General features: G+C 42.0%; 1 protein-coding gene across 1 annotated transcript; it reads left to right on the forward strand.

Moving 5' to 3' along the window:
• The first annotated feature begins 6,598 nt into the window (after positions 1-6,598).
• thbs4b (thrombospondin 4b) lies at positions 6,599-20,513 on the forward strand. The gene is made up of 22 exons (XM_076102775.1): positions 6,599-6,677; positions 9,888-10,085; positions 10,572-10,822; positions 10,939-11,041; positions 11,219-11,301; positions 11,404-11,455; positions 11,580-11,731; positions 12,721-12,858; positions 13,486-13,560; positions 13,671-13,823; positions 13,980-14,084; positions 14,177-14,284; positions 14,742-14,901; positions 16,192-16,310; positions 16,859-16,911; positions 17,032-17,225; positions 17,954-18,132; positions 19,228-19,276; positions 19,363-19,559; positions 19,698-19,870; positions 20,042-20,181; positions 20,455-20,513. The coding sequence occupies exons 1-22, from the start codon at positions 6,599-6,601 to the stop codon at positions 20,511-20,513; spliced, it is 2,820 nt and encodes a 939-aa protein (XP_075958890.1).
• Positions 20,514-20,817: the final 304 nt, after the last annotated feature.

Consider the following 20,817-nt stretch of genomic DNA (forward strand, 5'->3'; position numbering starts at 1 on the left):
AACTAGAAAGGTGCACTCAGCAGAGTGTAGATCTCTGCAACAACCATTGCTGGTATGTTTGATTGACTGAATACAACCCACAATTGGGTTAGAGTGAGGAGTCAGCAGTCAATCAATGGCAGTATTACTCAATAAAAGACGTTTTGAGAAATTGTGAGTCACTGCAACCCCAAGAGGTCCTTGGGTAGGAAGCCATAAATGAGCATAAACAATATGCAGTTTGATGCAGCAGTATGCGAGATTAGCCGTGGACAGACACATAGATGCACACTCACTCACACACAATACTCCATCTCATTATCTCCTGGTGCCGATAATAATAATAAGAAATTGACTAAAATGTGACTAAAACAGTTAAATTGTTTCTTTCACCATCAGATGACAATCTAGCTTTGCCTGCTGTGTTCCCAGATATCAGTGATTGCTTTGATAAGCACAGTTTTATCATAATCTAGAGAAATCATAGTGAAAGCTATACGGCAATAGATCAGAATTATCCTTAAAGCTGTTTTTTGTGCCTGATTCAACCCCCTGACTCGTTTATCCTCAGCTTGGGGTAAACAGGCAGTCACAGGTGGCACAGGCTGTTGTAAATCACCATGTTTTCACACAGTTATATCCTCTGTTGCTGTGAACCTGGTGACTTCTTTATAGCAGGGGACTGTGTTGGGATCCGTCAACCCTGTATTATCCTCCCTGAAGGAAGGGGGACAATTACTACAGCAAACAGCCTTAAATGCCACATGTGATTTTTCCGAGCGTAAAAGTGAAGTAGCAGACTTTCGGATACATATGGAATACGGCGGTCAACAGAAGTCTGAGCGTTTGGCATTACGTAAGAACTTGTAGCTGTTGAAGGTAGAGGACACTAAGGCTGAAACAAAATGTGGAATAAATCTGTTCATTTCCTGCACTCTACTTTAGAGATCGGACATCTGACTCTCTCTGGGAAATGCATTATCTTCCTACTCCTATACTGCTAGACAGGAAATAGAGAGAGAGTCCTGTTTCAAAGGGTTTGGATGTAACAAAGAAAGTCAGTTAAGTTGGCACGCTGTCCGTGCATCGACATTCAAACAAGGTCACTAATTTGAGCCTTACTAGCATCTCAAGTAACTTCACTTTACCACATGTGGCCCACTTCCCCCTCACAAACCACGTATTATAAGAAATAGTAGGTCATAATTTCAGAGAGAATGATGTTCTCCCACTCAAAAATCTGACGTATAATAACAGTAACCGATCCAGCACACTCCTACACGAGTAAACATTTTCAGACAGAGATCCTTGTATTTTTTTTTATACTCTTGTCACTCTTGAGAACACTGCAGCAATTTGACTGTCTGAACAAATGACCCAGTGTGCTCCCCCACTATGTGCCGTTTCCCAGCGTATGGCGGACCTTTCTAGCCCAGACACGCTTGGTCTCAACGTGCCAGAACTATGAAGGATTAATGAGAGCACCTGGAATAAGGCTCAATGGAGTTCAATCGAGCACAATGCAGCGCTGTTCGTACTGTGTAAACAAGCTGCTTAATATAGCATAGGTGTGTTTTGTCCTCAAAAAATTGTTGTGCAATTGTTTGATATCTGTTTTTTCTATTTAGAACGCTTGTTGTTGGAGAGCTGACTAAAATGGGACATTCAGTATTTTTTACATTTATGTGTGTAGGTTTATAATAAATGCTGAAGAGAGGAAACAACTCAGAAGCTGCCAGTAAGCTTCATCAGAACTTCTTGTCAGATGGCCAAACAGCTTCGGAAACCCCTTCCCACCTTTCTAACGTCAGCATTTGAGAAACCAAACCAGGATTTGAACTTTTGAATTTTTTCCAATCTTGACACAACTATTTCTTTCACTTTTTGTATGAATAACCGTAACCCTTCTCTCTCTATGCCCAATTCACTCCGCTTTCAAGTGTGGCTTTTCGGAACAACTATAAACACTTTCCAATGTGGTCGGACAACACATCATTCAAAACAGTTCTTTCATTCATAACCTGGCCCTAAGAGTCTACAGCCATGCTTGGGGCTCATTAAGGCTGTAAGCTAAATGCTAATATCAGCATTGCTAGCATGTACGCAATGATGATGCATGCATCTTTGTTTAGACGGTTTTAGCAGGCTAACATTTGCCGATTAGCACTAAGCACAAACTACAGCTGAGACTAATGAAGAAGAATTTAAAGTTTACCCCGATGATTGAGGTGATGCGATATGAAATGTCAGAGGAGTTATTACAATTCATCCTGAGGGAAACATGAATGTCTGTACCAAATTTTGTGGAACCTTTCATGCAAAACCTCATTCTCACACTAGAAGACAACTCAGGGGACCACTTAAGTCATTATGATTCATCCTCTTGGGAACATGAATGTCTGTGCAAAATTGTATGGCAATCTATCAAACAGTTGTTGAGATATTTCAGTCTGGATCCAAGTGGTGATTTGAAATGGCCATCCCTTGAGACATGCTGCTATAGCGTGGCTAAAAAAGTAAAAGGAAAGAGAGAAAGTTTAGAAAAATAGGAAAAGGTTGCATCGGGGGCGGTGTTGTGAAAAACAGAGAGATTGCAGCGTGGCTGACTTGGCGTCAAGTATCTGAGATGATTTACAGCAGTCTGCAACTAGACTATGAGGTGTAGGTGAGACATGCATTAGGATGGAGTGAGTGAGTGTGAACACATCCAGCTGGTGTGAGTGACTGAAGGAGCAGCTGGATCGTCTGAGATGGTCGCAGAGTGAACTCACAGTTTACACATGGCAAAACCATCAACCGCAACTTCAACCGGAGGGGCCTTCATCACGTACCCTTGCATAATACTGAGAAATGTAGTGAGACACTCAAACCACATTGTTGTTTTAGAAACGATATGTTCCCCTAATCGCACTTGGGCTATTCTGAGAATACCTCAGTGCACCTACAGTATCATCAATCTTCAGGCGTAGGAGCCATGTTTTTCCAAGAAGGGGTGTATAAGGTTTATGTTACGGCGTCCACAACTGAGATCATTTTGAGTGATTTTACAGAGAGACGTGAAGGCGGGCGGTTCGGTCAGGTAAATGGAATTGAAAAAATCTATCATTGGTTTTATTCGTTTCCTGACGTCTGCTTACAAAAATCCAGTTTGTATCGTACACAAACCAGAGTAACGGTCCATCTCACATTCAGCTCAAATAAATATGTTTGCAGAAATTTGGTTTGAATAGCTCAAGGCCAACAACTAAATACATCTACAGTTATCAGGAGCAGTGCCTTATTTCTAAAGATTTTCTGTTGCTTATTAGCTCAGAATACTTTTTCTGATTAATTTGGGTACTATAACATTTGATGTATAATTTGTATTCATGCCCTCTCTGCTGTGTTAGACGATTCCAGGAAACTCGACGGCATTATCCACCATGACATACCAATTTGGCTCAAGAGTTTGCAGTCTAAATATGCTGCAGGATGTGGGTCCATTTATTATTAAGCCTCTGCCTTGAGTTCAGAGTCACAGTCTGTCTAACACCAAATATTCAGGCAATTTAATGCTGTAATTTTGGGTTTGGAGTGAGTCCCTTCTGCCAGACAGGGTGGAGGTTTTGATAGATGCTGCAGATTTAATGAGGTGTTGGATCAGCCCTCTCTGACTTGTTGACTCGCTGCTGTTACATAACTTCATCAGGTAAGACAGTGGAGAGCTTGTAAGACATTGCGTTCCACAGTGTAATGACCACGTAAGCACTCAGCGCCGGAGTAAGGAGACATATGGTCAACTCCAGCTGTGGTTTGCTGTGTTGTAAAAGTCTGTGTCTATAAAAAAGTCAGCTCTATAAATGATCCTACAATAATGTACCAGAAGAAGAACAACAATTAATTAAGACAAATGTTTAGATTAAGGGTCCTTTCACATGGGTGGTTTGGTTTATTTTATTAGGACCAAGGAAAAAACAAAAGAATAGATTGTTGGATTTTAGTTTTGGTCCGGTTCCTGTTCCCAATGATTTTTTAGAAGTGGGGAAATCAAATTCTGGTGACTGACAGAAGTTTATCTAGCACTTAATCCATTCTGATGTGTATGTTTATGTATGTTGTCACAAAGACTGCACGAATAAATAACCAATTATAAACATTAGTAGTAGGACTAGACTGCAAATCAATCCGCATCTTATGAATAATGACTGAAAGGTAGTGCCAGGGCGGTACAAAAGCCTCTTTGGGCACTCCCAGATGACGGTGAACCGTAAGGAGCACACAGAGGTGTCTTGTACAGTAACACATCGGGGCTTATTACTGTGGGATCGCTGTCACACACTTTTAATGGACTTAATGAACTGACAAAGTAGGGCTTGGAGACAGAATTGTGTTGAAACATTTCATGATAAAATGAGATAAAAGAAATAAGTATTTTTTTATCCATTTTTGAATATCCAATACAATGTAGGCTCTGCCGAAGCCTATACTCCTTTGCTACTGCTGTAAAACAAGGAGAAATCGTTTTGAGCATCAAGATCCCCGTGAAATGACTTCAGTAGTTTCACTACGAGCATTTAAATTATTATATCCCCATTCAAGTAGAAGGCTAAACTGGAAGTTGTCCAGCTTGACCGACAGAAATCTCAACATCGCTCAATATTTAAAAAACCAAAACATATTGTGATAAAAAAAAAACAGAGTTTGATTGACAGCTTTCACACCAGCCCAAACAAACCGTACTAGCCGGGCGAACAACCTGAGTTTGTTTTAACCGAACCAAAGAGGTTAAGTGTGAAAACACCATAAGGAGACACACACATAATAGAAAAACATAGAAGGACGAATTTCCACTGTGGGTGGATTTGATGAGAATAGATAATATTAATAAAGTATTAGTAGGTCAAGCATGTTTCTCCTTTTGTATTCCGTGGATTACAACAAGACACATTCCTTCAATGAGCTATTAATGCAGCACATGCTTCCTATTATGCACCTTTAATCATTCTTGTTTCTGACCAGTTTGTATTGTTTTCTTCTACGATTCAGAGGTTTTGAAAAATGCTAATTGTCAGACCTCCGCTGAGAGCACATACAGTCGTTACTGTCTGGCTATGCCGAACGAAACTACTGCTTCAGGTCGGCTTCATTGGTAACACAGTACATTTTGTTGTCATTGTGGGTCGGTTGCCAACGGACCATATGAGGAGAAGCTGAGTTACGAAGTGTTTGAACGTCTCTGGATTCGGTCATATTGGTATCACGAACAAAAATAGTCCAGAGATGGTGTCAGAGACATTTGGGGTTTGGTTTTATGTCCAAGCCAGCTGCAGCGTTCACTGTCTGACCTCATTAACCGCACCATGATGTGACTCTGCCCAGGTCTATTGAGCTCCTGATCGCAGCTGCAGACCATGCATGGAGGTCTGTGGGGCTTTCTGTGATCCAGAACCAAAACGCCTGCAAAGGCTCCTTCTAAAAACCAATCAGATGGCAGATAAAACTCTGGGTGTCCTGCTGTCGACTGGCTGGAGTCCATATCGGTAGACAACAAAATACCGGAGCAGCGGTGTACAGACTAACCACAAGGAACACCTGCGGTAGATGTATGGAAACTATGACTCATTTGCTGCCGTTTGTTGCTATAGATACTTGTGTTTGTCCTTTTAAGTGGGAACATCATCTGGCAGCCACTGAAACTTGGCTTTTATTGAATTAGTGAAACATCATTACAGATTCAGTATTTTTTATGCTCAATGGCAATTTCTTAAATCATGGAATCATGGAACCCCTGTTGGGTTGAAAATAAGATGCAACACCAGTAGAGGAATGGAAAAACAAACAATCATTAAGACCCAAGCCTCCTCATCTCTGCCAAATGTGGCAACTTGCATGGTGCCAGACTTGCTGACGAGCTGGAGGCTGCGAGAGCCAGCTCTGAAGCTTTGCTGGCCAGTTAACACGGCTTGTTAAGGTGCGGGCTGCGGAATGCTCATTTCCTGACTTTGCCCGGGGAATGAGGGGGATTACGATGGTAACATGGGGAAGGTGTCACATCTGATCCCTGGAAGGAAAGTGAAAGAGCCTCCCTGTTTCTCAGACAGTGTGAAATAAATTCTCAAAGTCTAATTGCTGGAAGTGGGAAACTTTTTTAATTTTTTTTAATTCACCTTAAGCATGAACTCAAGAGTCAAAAAGCTCAATTTGAGTTGAAAAATGATGTCAGTGGCCAAACATGGGTTCCTAGGCTGGATTAATAGCTACTCGCGTTCAGCATATTTGTGAGCCTGTGGGAAATGGTAGCAGCCAGCAGGAGCCAATGCAAAGAGATTCTCCAGGTCACTCCTTCTCTACATGGGGCCGTCTGAGGAAGGTTTTAAAAGCAGGTTCTGGCCCTGAAGCTCCTCCCTTAGTAAGACTCCTTCGATCTTCACATTCCCAGACCAATTCAGACACACACACAAAAACAGCAGCTTCTATCAGGCTCACCATGACAGTCTTGTCTCACTTCTGATTCAAAAAAGGAGGCAAGGACACAAAAGGCACCACTCACAGCAGGCGCAGACATACGTGAAACTGCGTGTCACATATTGATAAGTCACTACAGAGAAAGTGCTGATCTGGGACCAGCTGGAAGGACAAAATGGGTGTGTGGACAGCCCTGATTCTGGCCTCGCAGCTGCTATTAAAACTGAGCTTACACGTGGAAGCCCAGGCTTTAGGTGAGTGTTGTTTGAAGTTTTTTATAATTTCCTTTTCATATCAGTTATTTAAACGTCGTTACGATTTTAACAAAATGTGTTATTGATTGGCAATAACCGATTACAACTATAGCTGCTGCTGGGGATGACAGCAATTCAAGAAATAAAATATCATTGCAGGTTCTCCGTTTACATTTTAACTAGACACACACAAAGATAAATGTCTTTGATTCTATTTGAATGCCACATTTTTCTGACTTCCTGGCTGTGTCCGTTTTCATTATCTGTCAAAAAAGATTTAATGGCTCCAGCACTGGGTATTCTAACACACTATGTATGAGTTCAATGCATAATGGATAAAGCAGACACTGTGAAAGAGAATATCATATGCATAAAGAACACAAAGGATTAGACATGGTGTATGATACTCACTGAGGTATGAATAAAATGCTAAATATCCCGTCGGCTCAAGAAGAGAGGAGGCAGCCGAATGCATTTGTGTGTTTGCGAGAGGAAGAAGGCAAAGATAAAGAATAAAAGCAGATATCTTTCTGCTAAAGTAAAATCATTCTGCTTTTCATATCCATCCAGACAGATTTGCTTGATTACTTCAGCTTCAGGAGGTTCTGCTTTCTGGCTCATATTAATTCAAACAAAGTCCCAGCTCGGTCACACACATGGGAACAATCAGAGTTGATCTGGGAGCAATATTGAACTTCAAGTCACACATATGCACAAACTCTCCTCTCCCTTTCTCTTTCTCTCTCTCTCTCTCTCTTTCACAGTCGCACTGAAATGCATTCAAGGTCACACACAAATCAAGCTGCAGACGACATGCAGAAAGATTGGTGTTGATAGTTTATCAGCTTCTTGCAAATCACTCCAGTGATAGATGGCATACCTTTCATGCACCCATTAATCCCTACAATGTTTGGGCAATAGCTGCCTGATGTTATGTATAAAACAAGTCCAGTTAAATGGAGTTCATCATCTATCATTTCCCTTGCAAATGAGTCATTGCCTGAATGACTGGAATTGTTCAGAAGGAGAAAGGTAAAAGCTGCAGTAAGTAAGATTTTAGTAGCACGAAGCAGCCATTCTATCTCTGTAAAGGGTTATTGATCAGTAAGAGTGTCCTTTAGGATGACTTCACCAGGAGCTGAGATTAACTGAATTCAAAACTCACTTTCTACGCTGGGCACAAAGACTCCTTGCCCAGGGACAGAACACATATTTAAAGCAGCTATAATCAATACTGCTACAATAACAATGTATTAAATGACAATGACAAAGGAGTCACACGTGGTGACGAACCTACAAAGAATTATCCGCCCAATCTGCAGGTCCCCTTGGCTTTAAAGAGCATCATAATTTCAGCTCTTTCGCAACTTTACTGTTTTGGTTCACTCTCGGTGCATCATTTTTGACTGCAGCAGGCAGCTGTTTTCAGTGAAAGAGCTCTTAAAACCCTCAAGACTAAACCTGCTCAGCACCAAACAGCAGATAGACACCGTTAGCGCCTCGCTGGTGAACATTGTGGAGCATTTAGCAGCTACATTTCCCTCAGGAGTTGGTGGAGACCAAATACAGATGTAAAAGAGTAAATATTGCACTTTTGATTAGGAGATCAAAAACATGACTCCACATGAATTGCTGGGTGTATCAACCGTTCAACTGATCAACTGTTTGCTAACAAGTTCGCCAAGTCATGCTAAAATCACAGCTCGTTTCCGCTGCTTCCAAGTGTCCAAAACAAATCAGTTGTTGGAGGTTTAAAGGTTTTTGTCTCAAGTGTGACCTCACTGTTTATTTTAATAACATGCCGATGTCATTTCTTCATCATTACTAATGGTTGATTAGGCACCTCTTAACAGGAAAATAAAGTAAATCTTTCAACATGCAAGCTCTCAAATGTGAAGTATTTGTTGAGCAGTAAAATGAAGAATGCTGACCATTTGTACACTTAATAGTACTTTGTAGTCGTGATATATATATATATATATATATATATATATGCTGGTGTTAAGGAGAGGACAAGACACTGAATTACTTCATGGCTTTCAGCTAAACTAGTTTTATGAAGCTTGAAATCGGAGGTTAAACAGGATGGGAAATGAGGCACTTTCTCAGGATGGTGTAACACGACACTGACCCCCACAAAGCCCTCCTGTCCAGAAGATTTATGAACAGCGGGTCTGTCTGCTTTATGTATGTGTCTGTGCGTGCAGTTGTAGTGTTACAGTAACTCAAAAAACATGCATTGAGGTTCATTTGTTCCCTTGTTGTTTTGTTCATTTTTGGACTTTGTCAATTTGATGCACCAATGAGTCAAAAAGAGACATGTTTGCGTAAAACTCAACAGATGATCTTGGCAATCAAAAGACTCATCTTTGTGGTGGTTGTTGACAACACTATGTAAGCAGTCATTTTCTGTGGCTTTATCACATTTAACTGCAACATTTTGAAAGGCCCTGTGTTTTGCTGAAATTCGGCATGTGACGAACAAAACACAAGGAGCGAGTTACAAGGGAAAAAAAAATAGACGTCATCTGGGGATCATGCTTCGCAATCTTGGCTGACGATAGCTAATCTCTGGGAGCATTTGGGAGCAATTTTGCTCCCTCATGACTGAGGACCTTGCAGACTGCTTTTAGGGTGCTTGTGTATTCATGATGCGTGCAGATGGTGGACTAGAGATTCACTGCATATCCTCTCGTGGGGAGCCCAGCTCCCAAGTCACTTTATTAAAAGGAGGACTCTAACCAGGAGTGCAAGTGTTCAGTGTCCTTCTGGCTTTTCACACCCACTAAGCAGCTTCTCAGTAAAGTCTGCCATACCTCTGCCTGTGAGAACAATGAATAGAACTGTGGCTGAAAAAGAGAAATCACATATATATTTTATTGGCCGAGCAGCTTTGGTGGGGATGTGACAAAATAATGATAATATCACCAAACACCTAGCCGTCACAGTACATTGCTCTGATTTGCTTCGAAATCCAAATATTTCTGATTTCTCTGAGCCAACTCTGCCTGCCAAGTCAGTGCTGACTGATTGACACAGCGTCTCGCAAGAGCAACAAACACTGGGTCAACATCATCATCATCTTCACTTCGTCGACTCAGGATGTGTTTACTCAGGGATCGGAGCGGCTGCAGGTTGTAAATATTCATATCTCATCATCCATTACTCGTGTGCATTACCGCTTCTCTCTTTTCCCATCCCCGTCAACAGTCTATGATCTGCTCACCTCGCCTGATTGCCTGCCAGACCTGCTGCAGGGGGGTCTGGTCGAGCAAGGGGTGCACGAGGCTTTCATCCTAACCTCCTTCAAGTTGCAGCCCAAGACCGGAACCAGTTTGTTTTCCCTGTACAACCCCCGGGACAACAGCAAGTACTTTGAGTTCACTGTGATGGGGAAGCTCAACAGAGGTAGGAGACCATGAAAGAGGCCGTGGTTCCATTTTAAGCTGCACTAAACCTTGTTGTATTAATGTGTTAAAAGAAAAAGGAGTCCCTTATAATGAGGAACCCACAGAGAAGTATTTATGTCGTTCCTCTCACTTCTGTGGAGCATTTTCTCATATTTCAGCTGATTGCTTTGGTTTTACAGGTACTACTTAGCAAATGTTTGCATGCTACACTAAGACGTTGAACGTGGTAAACAGTATACCCGCTTAAAATCTGCATGTTAGCATCGTCACTGTCAGCATGCTGATGTTACCATTTTGTTCAAAGCAAAGCTGTGCATAAGTACAGCCTCACAGAGCCGCTATATGTCATGGCTGTAGACTTAGTCTTGTTGTAATTTGGATGAATCAACCCTTTACAGTAAAAGCACCTTGTAAATCCTCTATTTCTCCCCATTATCTCTTCCTTGCCACCACCGCTTCCCCTCCTTGCTCTGTCCTCTAAAAGCTGTGTTACGCTACCTGCGGAGTGACAAGAGGATGAGCTCAGTAACCTTCAACAACCTGGTCCTGGCAGACGGCCAACAACACCGACTGTTGTTCCACCTGAAGGGGATGCAGCAGCCCGGGCCGGGCGGGGTGGAGCTGCATCTGGACTGCAAGCTGGTGGAGACGGTCAGGGATCTCCCTGCTGCCTTCCAAGGTTTGCCAGCAGGCTACGGTATGGTGGAGCTGAAGACCATGCAAGCCAGGGATCAGGTGACCCCTCGCTTACAGTATTTACATACAATAATGAATATGGTTCCGTCCCAATAATTAATCCAGAGGTTTCCAAATGTCTTAGATGTTCACTTTGACCCATTTTATGCTAACAGGAGAGTTTAGACGAGCTCAAGCTGGTGGTTGGGGACACATTTGAGAATGTTGCGGCACTACAAGAGTGCCACTTCCAACAAAGAGACTCCGTCCAAACTCTGGGTAAGATTCTTTCTGTGGAAGCAAATGTCCACAGAGACGGCCAAATATTCCTCAGGAGAACAATCCCAGCCTTAGGAAAAAACAGCACTCAGTGTTTGTCGGAGTGGGTTGAGAACAGGCTCAGAGAATCCCCCACCTCTTCTTCAGTTTAACAAAATAACAGTCGCTTTCTCTTAGGGGTCAACACGAAGCAGCTGTCCAATCAAATGCTGGACTTAACCAAGGTGATAAATGAGCTGAAAGACGTCCTCATTCAGCAGGTAACTACCACGAACGGCTCCTCTGAGGCCACTGCTTCCCCACCCCTGACCTCCCCGACAGCTTGCCTGACTGCATATAAACTTGTTTTTATGTTTTTCCAGGTCAAAGAGACCTCATTTCTCAGAAACACCATTTCAGAGTGTCAGGCTTGTGGTAAGTCATATCACTCACCTTTAAATACCATGCTTAATGAATACTTTTGGATTGTTGGACAAACAAAATCAAATTGCAGATGATGAATTAAATGATTATTTTTTACCTCTGTTGTTTATTAAAGGTCTGGGTGGTACTGAGGTGGTGAAACCAAGGTGTGCCCCAGGTGTCTGTTTCCGTAATGATATGTGTATAGAGACAGCGTATGGTGTCGAGTGTGGACCGTGTCCTGACGGCTACACTGGGGATGGTTTCAACTGTGATGATGTGGACGAGGTAAGGCTCAGGTTCTTGTATTTTAGGGCTATTTATTGGTCTCCATGGTAAAGACTGTAGTTATGGTTAAACCTCTTGAACCAGACAGAGCGCCCCCAGCACCAGGGACCATTGCGCATATGGAAACAAACACCAGATGGACACGTTAAACATGTAACAACATATTCGTCCTGCATACCCACATAGCAGGAAGAAGCTCAGCTAAAATCTAAGGATAACCATTTTTACCTTAAAGAAATACAACTCCAGTACCAAGCAACATAATGAGCAGACAGCAAAAACACGCTAATGCTGCTAGCATTTTGTTATTTAATGCTACCCGCACAAACAATATATCATTATGAAAGCTGAGACAGATTCCAACGGTATAAAAGTCTCGTCACTCTACGACCAAAACTCACTGCACTAGCAGCCGAAGAGGAGAAAAAATAAACTGCCAAAACCATGCCGTTGTGTTATCAAAAGTTGTGTCCGAAGGCATATCAACCCTGTCAACGTTACTCCAATGTCTCTGGATCATTTTTGGGTTGATTCCAGCCATCTGTATTCATTTGCATGGCTTGTAGCATTTCCACTCTGCCTTCCTCCAGCATTGAACAGCCTAGCTCAGCCTTCCATGTGAAGCAGCATAGAGGTGACGGATAATTAGGTGAGACATAACATGAAACTCCACAGAAGCTAATGTGGTAGAATGGGGTTTAGGAATGAAAGCCACAGGTAAAAGTTTGGGAATTCAGTTCAAGTTAAGGCACGACTTTTAATGAGGTCCTCATAAGGATAGAAGTACAAAGATATGTGCGTGTGTGTTTGCCTGTCTGTCTTCTCGTGTTTGCACTGACCTCTTTTTATAAGGACTGGCCCCTTCAGCATTCTCTTTTTTGCATGAGCAAAAGTGTCGTCAAAACTAAAAGCTTTTGGGGAGAAGCCCAGTGAGAACCATATACATTTTTCAGCTTCAACAGAGCTCATGTCCTCCTTCCTTCCTGCAGTGCCAGTTTAACCCCTGCTTCCCTGGAGTGAAGTGTGTGAACACTGCCCCGGGCTTCCGCTGCGACGCCTGTCCGCTGGGCTTCACCGGCCTGGCAGTGGAGGGTGTGGGCATTTTGTATGCCCAGACCAACAAACAGGTAAAAGAGTGAATAAAATATGGAAGACACAAATACAAAATGAGACTAGAATAAAAAAAATAAAAAAATAAATAAAAAGGATGCATGCAAATTACAGCATCAATCAACGACATAAAATATCATTATGAAAAGAGTTTTCCATGCTTTTGTGCTACAAGAGAATACAATGCTTTAGATTACAGCTGTAAAATTATGGTGTAATTAATTAGTGCATATTGGATCAATAACATATTTACTGGTGACCTATATGAGGACAATGTAGCTACAAAATAGCTAGTGTATGTTAAGTTATAATGAAGTACTGAGGACAGGTATTGTAGTTTCTAGTTTTGTAGGATCTATCCGATGATCAAAATGGATACAGAGGAAGAACCTGCACAGCTTCCTATTATATCATCAGATAATAAACAATTACCCTCTGGAATGAAGTTGAGCAGAAGCACATAAGTACCTCAAAATTGTATGAAAGAACAGTACTCGAGTAAATGTACTTAATTTCCACAGCTGTTTATTGTGTATTTTATGCAGTAATTATTGGAACCTTGAAATCATAAAAAAGGGAAATAATGTAAATTGTCATTAAAACAAAGCTTTGGATGAATTCACATCTTACATTCATCATTTCAGGTGTGTGACGACGTTGACGAATGTAAAGGGCCCAACAACGGCTGCGCCGCAAACTCCATCTGTTACAACTCTGTGGTAAGACCACTGTAGAATATTATCCGAATATCACACACATGGCTCATGTAAGACATTTATTTCATTGAAGTGGCTGTCCAAAGAAACTAGATGTCCTCATTCCTGCACAGGGCTCGTATCAATGCGGCAGCTGTAACACAGGTTTCACAGGGGATCAAGTGAAGGGCTGTAAGCCAGAGATCAGCTGTGGTAACAGCCTGACCAACCCCTGCGATAACAACGCCCAGTGTATCGCAGAGAGGGACGGGTCAGTCCATTGTCTGGTAGGATTCCACACTCCCCGCCCCCCCCCCCCCCCCCCCCCCACACACACACACACACACACACACACACACACACACACTTACTACCTGCACACACAAACTGCACATAAGCACAACCCCACATACATGTCGTCTGAGTTTCCTTTGTCTCGTCAGTGTGGAATTGGCTGGGCCGGTAACGGATTCCTGTGTGGGAAGGATACCGACATTGACGGATACCCAGATGACAAACTCAAATGCAAAGATGCGAGCTGTAAAAAGGTAACCATGGTGCAAATTGTCAGCAAATGCAACGTTGATGCCTTTCAGGCCTTATTTAACTTTTTTTTTTATATTGCAACATGTCTTCACAGGATAACTGCATCTTCGTCCCTAACTCCGGTCAAGAGGATGCAGACAGGGATGGTTATGGAGATGCCTGTGACGACGATGCCGATGGTGACGGTATACCAAACGAGCAGGTAGGTGTTAATGTTTTAACAAATGCATGCAAGCATGCAATTTATTGATTAATCTGTTGGTTATTTTTTTCAGATTAATCGATTAATTTAGTCTGTATTACGCCAAAAATGTATATGCACATCACAGTTTCCTCAAGCTCCGTGTGATGTCTTTAATTAGCTTGTTTTGTCCAACCAACAGTCCAAAAACCCAAAGGTGTTTCAATCATGTAAAAAAAAAAAGTAAAACAGCAACACATTACTACAATTAAGAACCTGGGAGTGATAGCTTAGCTTAGCATAATAACTGAAAGCAGAGAAAAACAGCTAACCTAGCTCTGTTATTCATAACTAATACGATATATATATATATCGTTTTATTAATCCGTACAAAAACATGCATGCACATGCAAGCTTGTCCACTGAAAACAAATACACGTGCTGTGAATGGGGCCTTTGTGTTCTCCGTCTGTCTCAGGACAACTGCAGGTTGAAGGCCAACGTGGACCAGAGGAACAGCGATAAGGACAGCCACGGCGACGCCTGTGATAACTGTCGCACGGTGGAGAACCCGGACCAGAGGGACACCGACAGCGACGGCAAAGGGGACGCCTGCGATGATGATATGGATGGAGACGGTATGGAGATAAATAAAATAACACCGATGCTCGTGCTTATATAACCAGCACTGAAGGCACTCTCCGTTTAAACGTATTATTCTGTTCCTTCCTTCACATTTACACCCTGCTCTTACATTAAACAATGCAGATTTTACAGTACACATCTCTCTTAATCATGTTGTAAAAGAATACAGTTGTATGGATGTTTTTATAAGCCAGCTGAGGCATAACAAACAGCACTGCAAAAAAAAAAAAGTTACGGCCAAAAGCAGTCTGACCCCTGAGCGAACACAAGCTTTGATCATTCACCAGCATGATTACACCTCAGAAAACCCCACGGGAGAGAAGATGGTTTCTCCTCTATTGCTGCTGCTTGACCTTTATGCATTCGTGGGGCTGCTGCTGCCTCCCTGCGATGAATAAGAAATAGCATCTGAACACAAACTGGCGTTCACCTTCATAGCAAATACAACAGTGCAACCTAGTGGTGGAATTACAAGTACCATGCCATATTATTATTCAGTCGATATAGTTCAAACAGTAGTATGGATGTAATGTCTACATTTTTGATATGCATTCAGTAATCAAATATAAATTCACTGATTGACTTCACTAAGTGTGAGAGAGTTTGTCGAGACAACGACAGACGTGGTTACTTTAATGCATCACTTTGATTTTAGAGATCAAAACTCAATTCAAATAGATGAAGTTAATATCTCATTATGTATCCATGTAATCATTCTTTCATATTGGCAACATCCATATTTGTTAATATTCCCACTGGGCAGTAACTTGGTTTCTTTTATGATAGGGCTGCAGCCAACGATTCCAATCTGCCGATTATTCTCTCGATAAAACGAGGGGTTTGTAAAATGACCATAAATAGTGGAAAATGTCTTAAAGCCCAAGTTGAAATCTTTAAAAAGCTTGTTTTGTCTGACCAATGGTCCAAAAGCCGGAGTAAAATCAATTTACTAACATAAGATTCCCCAATTCCTAAAATTAGTAAACTGGAACTAAATATTTTTGGGCATTTTTGGATTTATTATCAGAATTGTTGCAGGTAAATATTCTGTCAATCGACTTATTGTCACAGAATCATAGAAATTCACTTATATCTTTTGTGAGAGTTCAGAAAAAGGGACAATGAGAAGAGTATTTATTCTACTACAGTACAATATTATCTATCTGTACTTGCCACCTCCGAATATGTCATCCATGACAATACTATATTTTCCCTGCTGAGAAGGAGTCAGACTGACTGCTAAATAACACTAACCATCTCCTCCTGTTGACTGACGAGCATAGGCCTGAAGAACTTTCTGGACAATTGCCAGCTTGTCCAAAACAGAGACCAGCTGGACCGGGACGGAGACGGAGTGGGAGACGCCTGCGACAGCTGCCCCGACATCCCCAACCCAAACCAGGTCAGTCAGAGCCAGATAGAGGGATGGAGGGACGGATAGCTGTGGTGGAAAGTAACTGAGTACATCTACTCAAGTACTCAAGTACAATTTGGGGGAAATATTGAAATTTTTTGCTCCACTACATTTATCTCGCAGCTTAAGTTACTAGTTACTTTGGGATTAAGATTTAACAAAATATATAATAAGTTTATGAAATACAGCACATTGTTAAAGATTAAACAGAGGCTCAAATGACAAATTGTGTCTCTTTGGAGTTCCTGGTCATGTTTCAGATGTATAGGAGTTGTTGTTTTCACAAATTCCCCTTTAAACTTCTCAGCTGGTTTCCTTTAAATAGTCTTTTGATACCCAAAGGGGTAAAAGTTTGCAAAATTTCGCAAACAGACAAAAAAACAGAGAAGTCTGAAAAGTGAGTACAAATTTGTATAAATTTACTTAAGTAAGATTTTAAATGCAGGACCTTTGTTACTTTCACTAATGTAAAGGATCAGAGTCCCTCAAGTGTAAAAGAAATGGTGTTTTTAGTGAACTCTCTGCTCTTGTTTCAGTCTGATGTTGACCACGACCTGGTTGGAGACTCCTGTGACACAAACCAAGACAGGTAACGATATTCTCCCAGTCTTCATGTTGTGTTCTTGCAGATATCTGAACTGCTGTTTCTACTACTGCTAGTCCTACAGCCTTTTTTCACGTCATGCGATCGTGTCACTTTCCCTTGTAGTGATGGCGACGGTCACCAGGACACCAAGGATAATTGCCCATTCGTAATAAATAGCTCCCAGCTGGACAGTGACAAAGACGGGCTGGGTGACGAGTGTGACGATGACGACGACAACGACGGGATCCCTGACACTCTGCCACCGGGACCAGACAACTGCCGGCTGGTACCAAATCCTGACCAGATCGACGACAACGGTGAGCGATGGTCTAAAATACATCGCACCTCCTCATATACCACGCAGTCAAATCAGTTTGCAGTAATAATCAGATATGATTGTTGATATATTTGGCTGAAAACCAGCATGGTGATCAGATAAATGTTCATAATTTCATCTCCACATTCTCCCTGAACTGTTCCCCGACTTTCCTTTGAAAGCTATTTTGGTCCCCAGTTTCACACCAACGCAGATCAAACAAAAGCAACTGTGAGCACATTGAGTGGCATTTGCCACTACAAGACACGAACACCACCGAGTAGAGAAACTACAGCACGGCACTTTTTTAACCATGACGAACACAGCAACTCTACTGCTGAACCCACACAGCAGGGTGCAGACTAGAGAGATACAATCCATCTATATCAAACCAATGCAACATACAGCCTTGCTCTTTTGCTTGAAATGTGAATAGCCCCTTAAGAAAGGACTTTTGGGGATGTTTTACATTCAGCTCTGTCGGCCTTTTTGACATTTTTGCTGAAGCCAGTCTGAAATCTCCTCATTGTGACAACGCAGGAAACACACTGGTTTAAAAAGGATTTAAAAGGAGCTCATTACTTTGAATAAATGACGCAACACAATCTTTGCTAGTGTGCGTAATCAAAAACTGTTAACAAGTGTCTGCACCTCTGACCTATTGGAACAATGACTCACGGTCTTTCTTACTTTAATTTAAGTCTAAATCTCCTCTCTGTTGTCCCTCAGATGATGGAGTTGGAGACGTGTGCGAGTCTGACTTTGACCAGGACAAAGTGATTGACAGGATCGACATCTGTCCTGAGAATGCTGAGGTCACCTTGACTGACTTCAGGGCCTTTCAGACGGTGGTGCTGGACCCTGAGGGCGACGCCCAGATCGACCCCAACTGGGTTGTTCTGAACCAGGTGAGATTACTAAAAGCTGAAAATTCCCTCTCCATGTACAAGTTAAAGCAGCAATGATCGATATTTGTATCTTAACAATAGAACCAATAACAATAAGAAATGTGAATAGTGCTGCGTGAAATCGTACCACGAAGACAAACTACACAAGACAATATACAACAGTGCCTCGTTTAACCGTGTTGTTGATTCTCGATTTTTAACGGTGAGGTGCCATACCATATTTAATGATGCTTTCCAGCACAGCGTCGTTCAATGTTGACATGATCTCAGTTCAGTCTGAGTCTGCAGAGAAAGCCTCTGAGTCAGCCTAGCACACGGATAATCAACGTGGACACTCTAATTTAATTCATTGTCCATTTGTATTCCCGAGTACTTATAGGAGCACACCTGCTCAATTGCACTGTCACCAATGATTACAGGGCCATGAGCTCCCACATCTCTCAAATATAATTTCCTCTGTCTTTTGGTATTACCGTTAAAAATGAGGTGGTGGCTGTCACACCAGTCTTTAAAAGTGGCAATCTCCAGCAGCAGACTTAATATAGCTGTATCATCTGAAAATCTGATGTAATTATTTGGCTGTCTGCTTCTGCATTCATTTGTGTACAGTGTGAATAGGATGGGTGAGCTAACACAGCCATGTGGTACCCCTGTACTACAGTGTTGGACCTTTGAGAGGGAGCCATTGACCTTTACCTGTTGGGAACGGATTGTTATGAAAGACAAAATCAAATATTGATAATAAAATGATATACTTCCATGTCATTTAACATCTGGACAAGCAGTTGTGGTTAGAGTATACTGAAATATCAAATAAAACCCAGTGTGTCCCACTGACCACAGCAACACATCTGTCTTCAGCATGTCTAGTATGACTCTCAAACACGAGTAGCTAAAGAGCCAGATATTTCCCTCAGGAGTTGGTAGAGACCAAAAACAGAGGTAAAAGAGAGTAAATATTGGACAGCATTAGCAGGTTTACTCCATTACCAAAATGCAGTTCATGTAAAACAAATTGAAACCGAAAATATGAAGTTGCAGCAAATGAAGGCATCAGGGTGCAAAATGCCTTATGAACAACTCTTTCTCACACAGGGAATGGAAATTGTCCAGACCATGAATAGTGACCCAGGACTTGCTGTTGGTAAGAAGTATTTCCTCTGTGTTGAATATCAGTGAATCAAATGCACAATGTTTGAATATAAGTAATATCCTGATTTCTGTTGTCAGGTTACACTGCTTTCAGTGGAGTGGACTTTGAAGGAACATTTCACGTAAATACAGTGACCGACGACGACTACGCCGGCTTCATCTTTGGCTACCAGGACTCGTCCTCCTTCTACGTGGTGATGTGGAAGCAGACTGAACAGACCTACTGGCAGGCAACACCCTTCAGAGCTGTGGCTGAGCCCGGCATCCAACTTAAGGTGAAAGCACAAGTCATCAACTCCCCCAGGCAGTAGATTCGTGCTCATCCTATTTTTAATCGATCGACATATTTTCCACATTTCTTCCTCTCTCTCTCTTCCCCTTACTTCTCTCTGTTATCTGTCGCTGTTCATCAGGCTGTGAAGTCTAAATCGGGCCCCGGGGAGCACTTGAGAAACTCTCTGTGGCACACGGGAGACACCAACGACCAGGTGCGTCTGCTGTGGAAGGACCCCAGGAATGTAGGCTGGAAGGACAAGGTGTCCTACCGTTGGTACCTGCAGCATCGCCCACAGGTTGGATACATCAGGTACGACCAAACGTGTTCCGGACAATCTTCATATTGATTACATGAAAGCACCTTAAAAAAACCTTAATTGTTGCTCCATCCAACTCTCAGCAAGCAAGTGAATAAGCATATTTCCCCAAAGTGTTGAGAGTGGAACGTAGATTATTCATTTGAATTGTGTGTTTTGTTTAGGGCGCGGTTCTATGAAGGAACTGAGCTGGTGGCCGACTCTGGCGTGACAATTGACACGACCATGAGAGGAGGACGACTCGGTGTGTTCTGTTTCTCTCAGGAAAACATCATCTGGTCCAATTTGAAATACCGCTGCAATGGTAAGGAAGGAACACTTAATCACAAATCCACATATTCTATTATTTTTATATATTTTGAAATACCGTGATTGCATGCTATGGAGCAATTGTCTTGAGGTTTGTTTCTAATACATATCTTCTTACGGTCTTTCATCGCTTGTGTCTGGAAAGTGATTTTAGATTGAGATTTAATGTTGTTGTTGCAGACTACAGCTGTGAATAGAATTGGTTTGGCCTCGTTTTGGCTTTAGATTCTGAGCTCATCTCATGATACCCGACTTCTCACTTCCACAGACACCATCCCAGAGGATTTCCAGGAGTTCAGCACTCAGCACGGCGTCGACTCACTCTAAAGTCAAGAGAAAAACATGACGCCAGATCTCTAAAGACTGCTTGTGTGTGAATGTGAGAATGTGTGAGTGTGTGTCTGTCTGTCTGTGTATTGATGTGTACAGTTTCAGTGCATATATGACCACAATCTCCGTACTGTATGTGCATATTATCATGTCTCTTTCTGTTACCCGATTGTGTTTTTACTGTTTGATTATCTCTTAATGAATCCAGCTGAGCTCATTATGCTGAAGGTTATAAGTTATAATAATTTTTACTGAAAATGATGCTATGTGATACGACATAAATACAACGAAAACATGTAAC

Source organism: Anarhichas minor, unplaced genomic scaffold (assembly GCF_050575085.1).
Source record: "Anarhichas minor isolate MPS153535 unplaced genomic scaffold, ASM5057508v1 ptg000002l, whole genome shotgun sequence".
NCBI classification, from domain to species: domain Eukaryota; kingdom Metazoa; phylum Chordata; class Actinopteri; order Perciformes; family Anarhichadidae; genus Anarhichas; species Anarhichas minor.

Excerpts from the sequence above, each read along its gene's own strand:
- thbs4b (XM_076102775.1), top strand. The coding sequence starts at position 6,599 with ATGGGTGTGTGGACAGCCCTGATTCTGGCCTCGCAGCTGCTATTAAAA. Across the intron at positions 6,678-9,887 it reads CGTGGAAGCCCAGGCTTTAG|TCTATGATCTGCTCACCTCG; the intron begins GTGAGTGTTGTT and ends CCCCGTCAACAG. Across the intron at positions 10,823-10,938 it reads CCATGCAAGCCAGGGATCAG|GAGAGTTTAGACGAGCTCAA; the intron begins GTGACCCCTCGC and ends TTATGCTAACAG.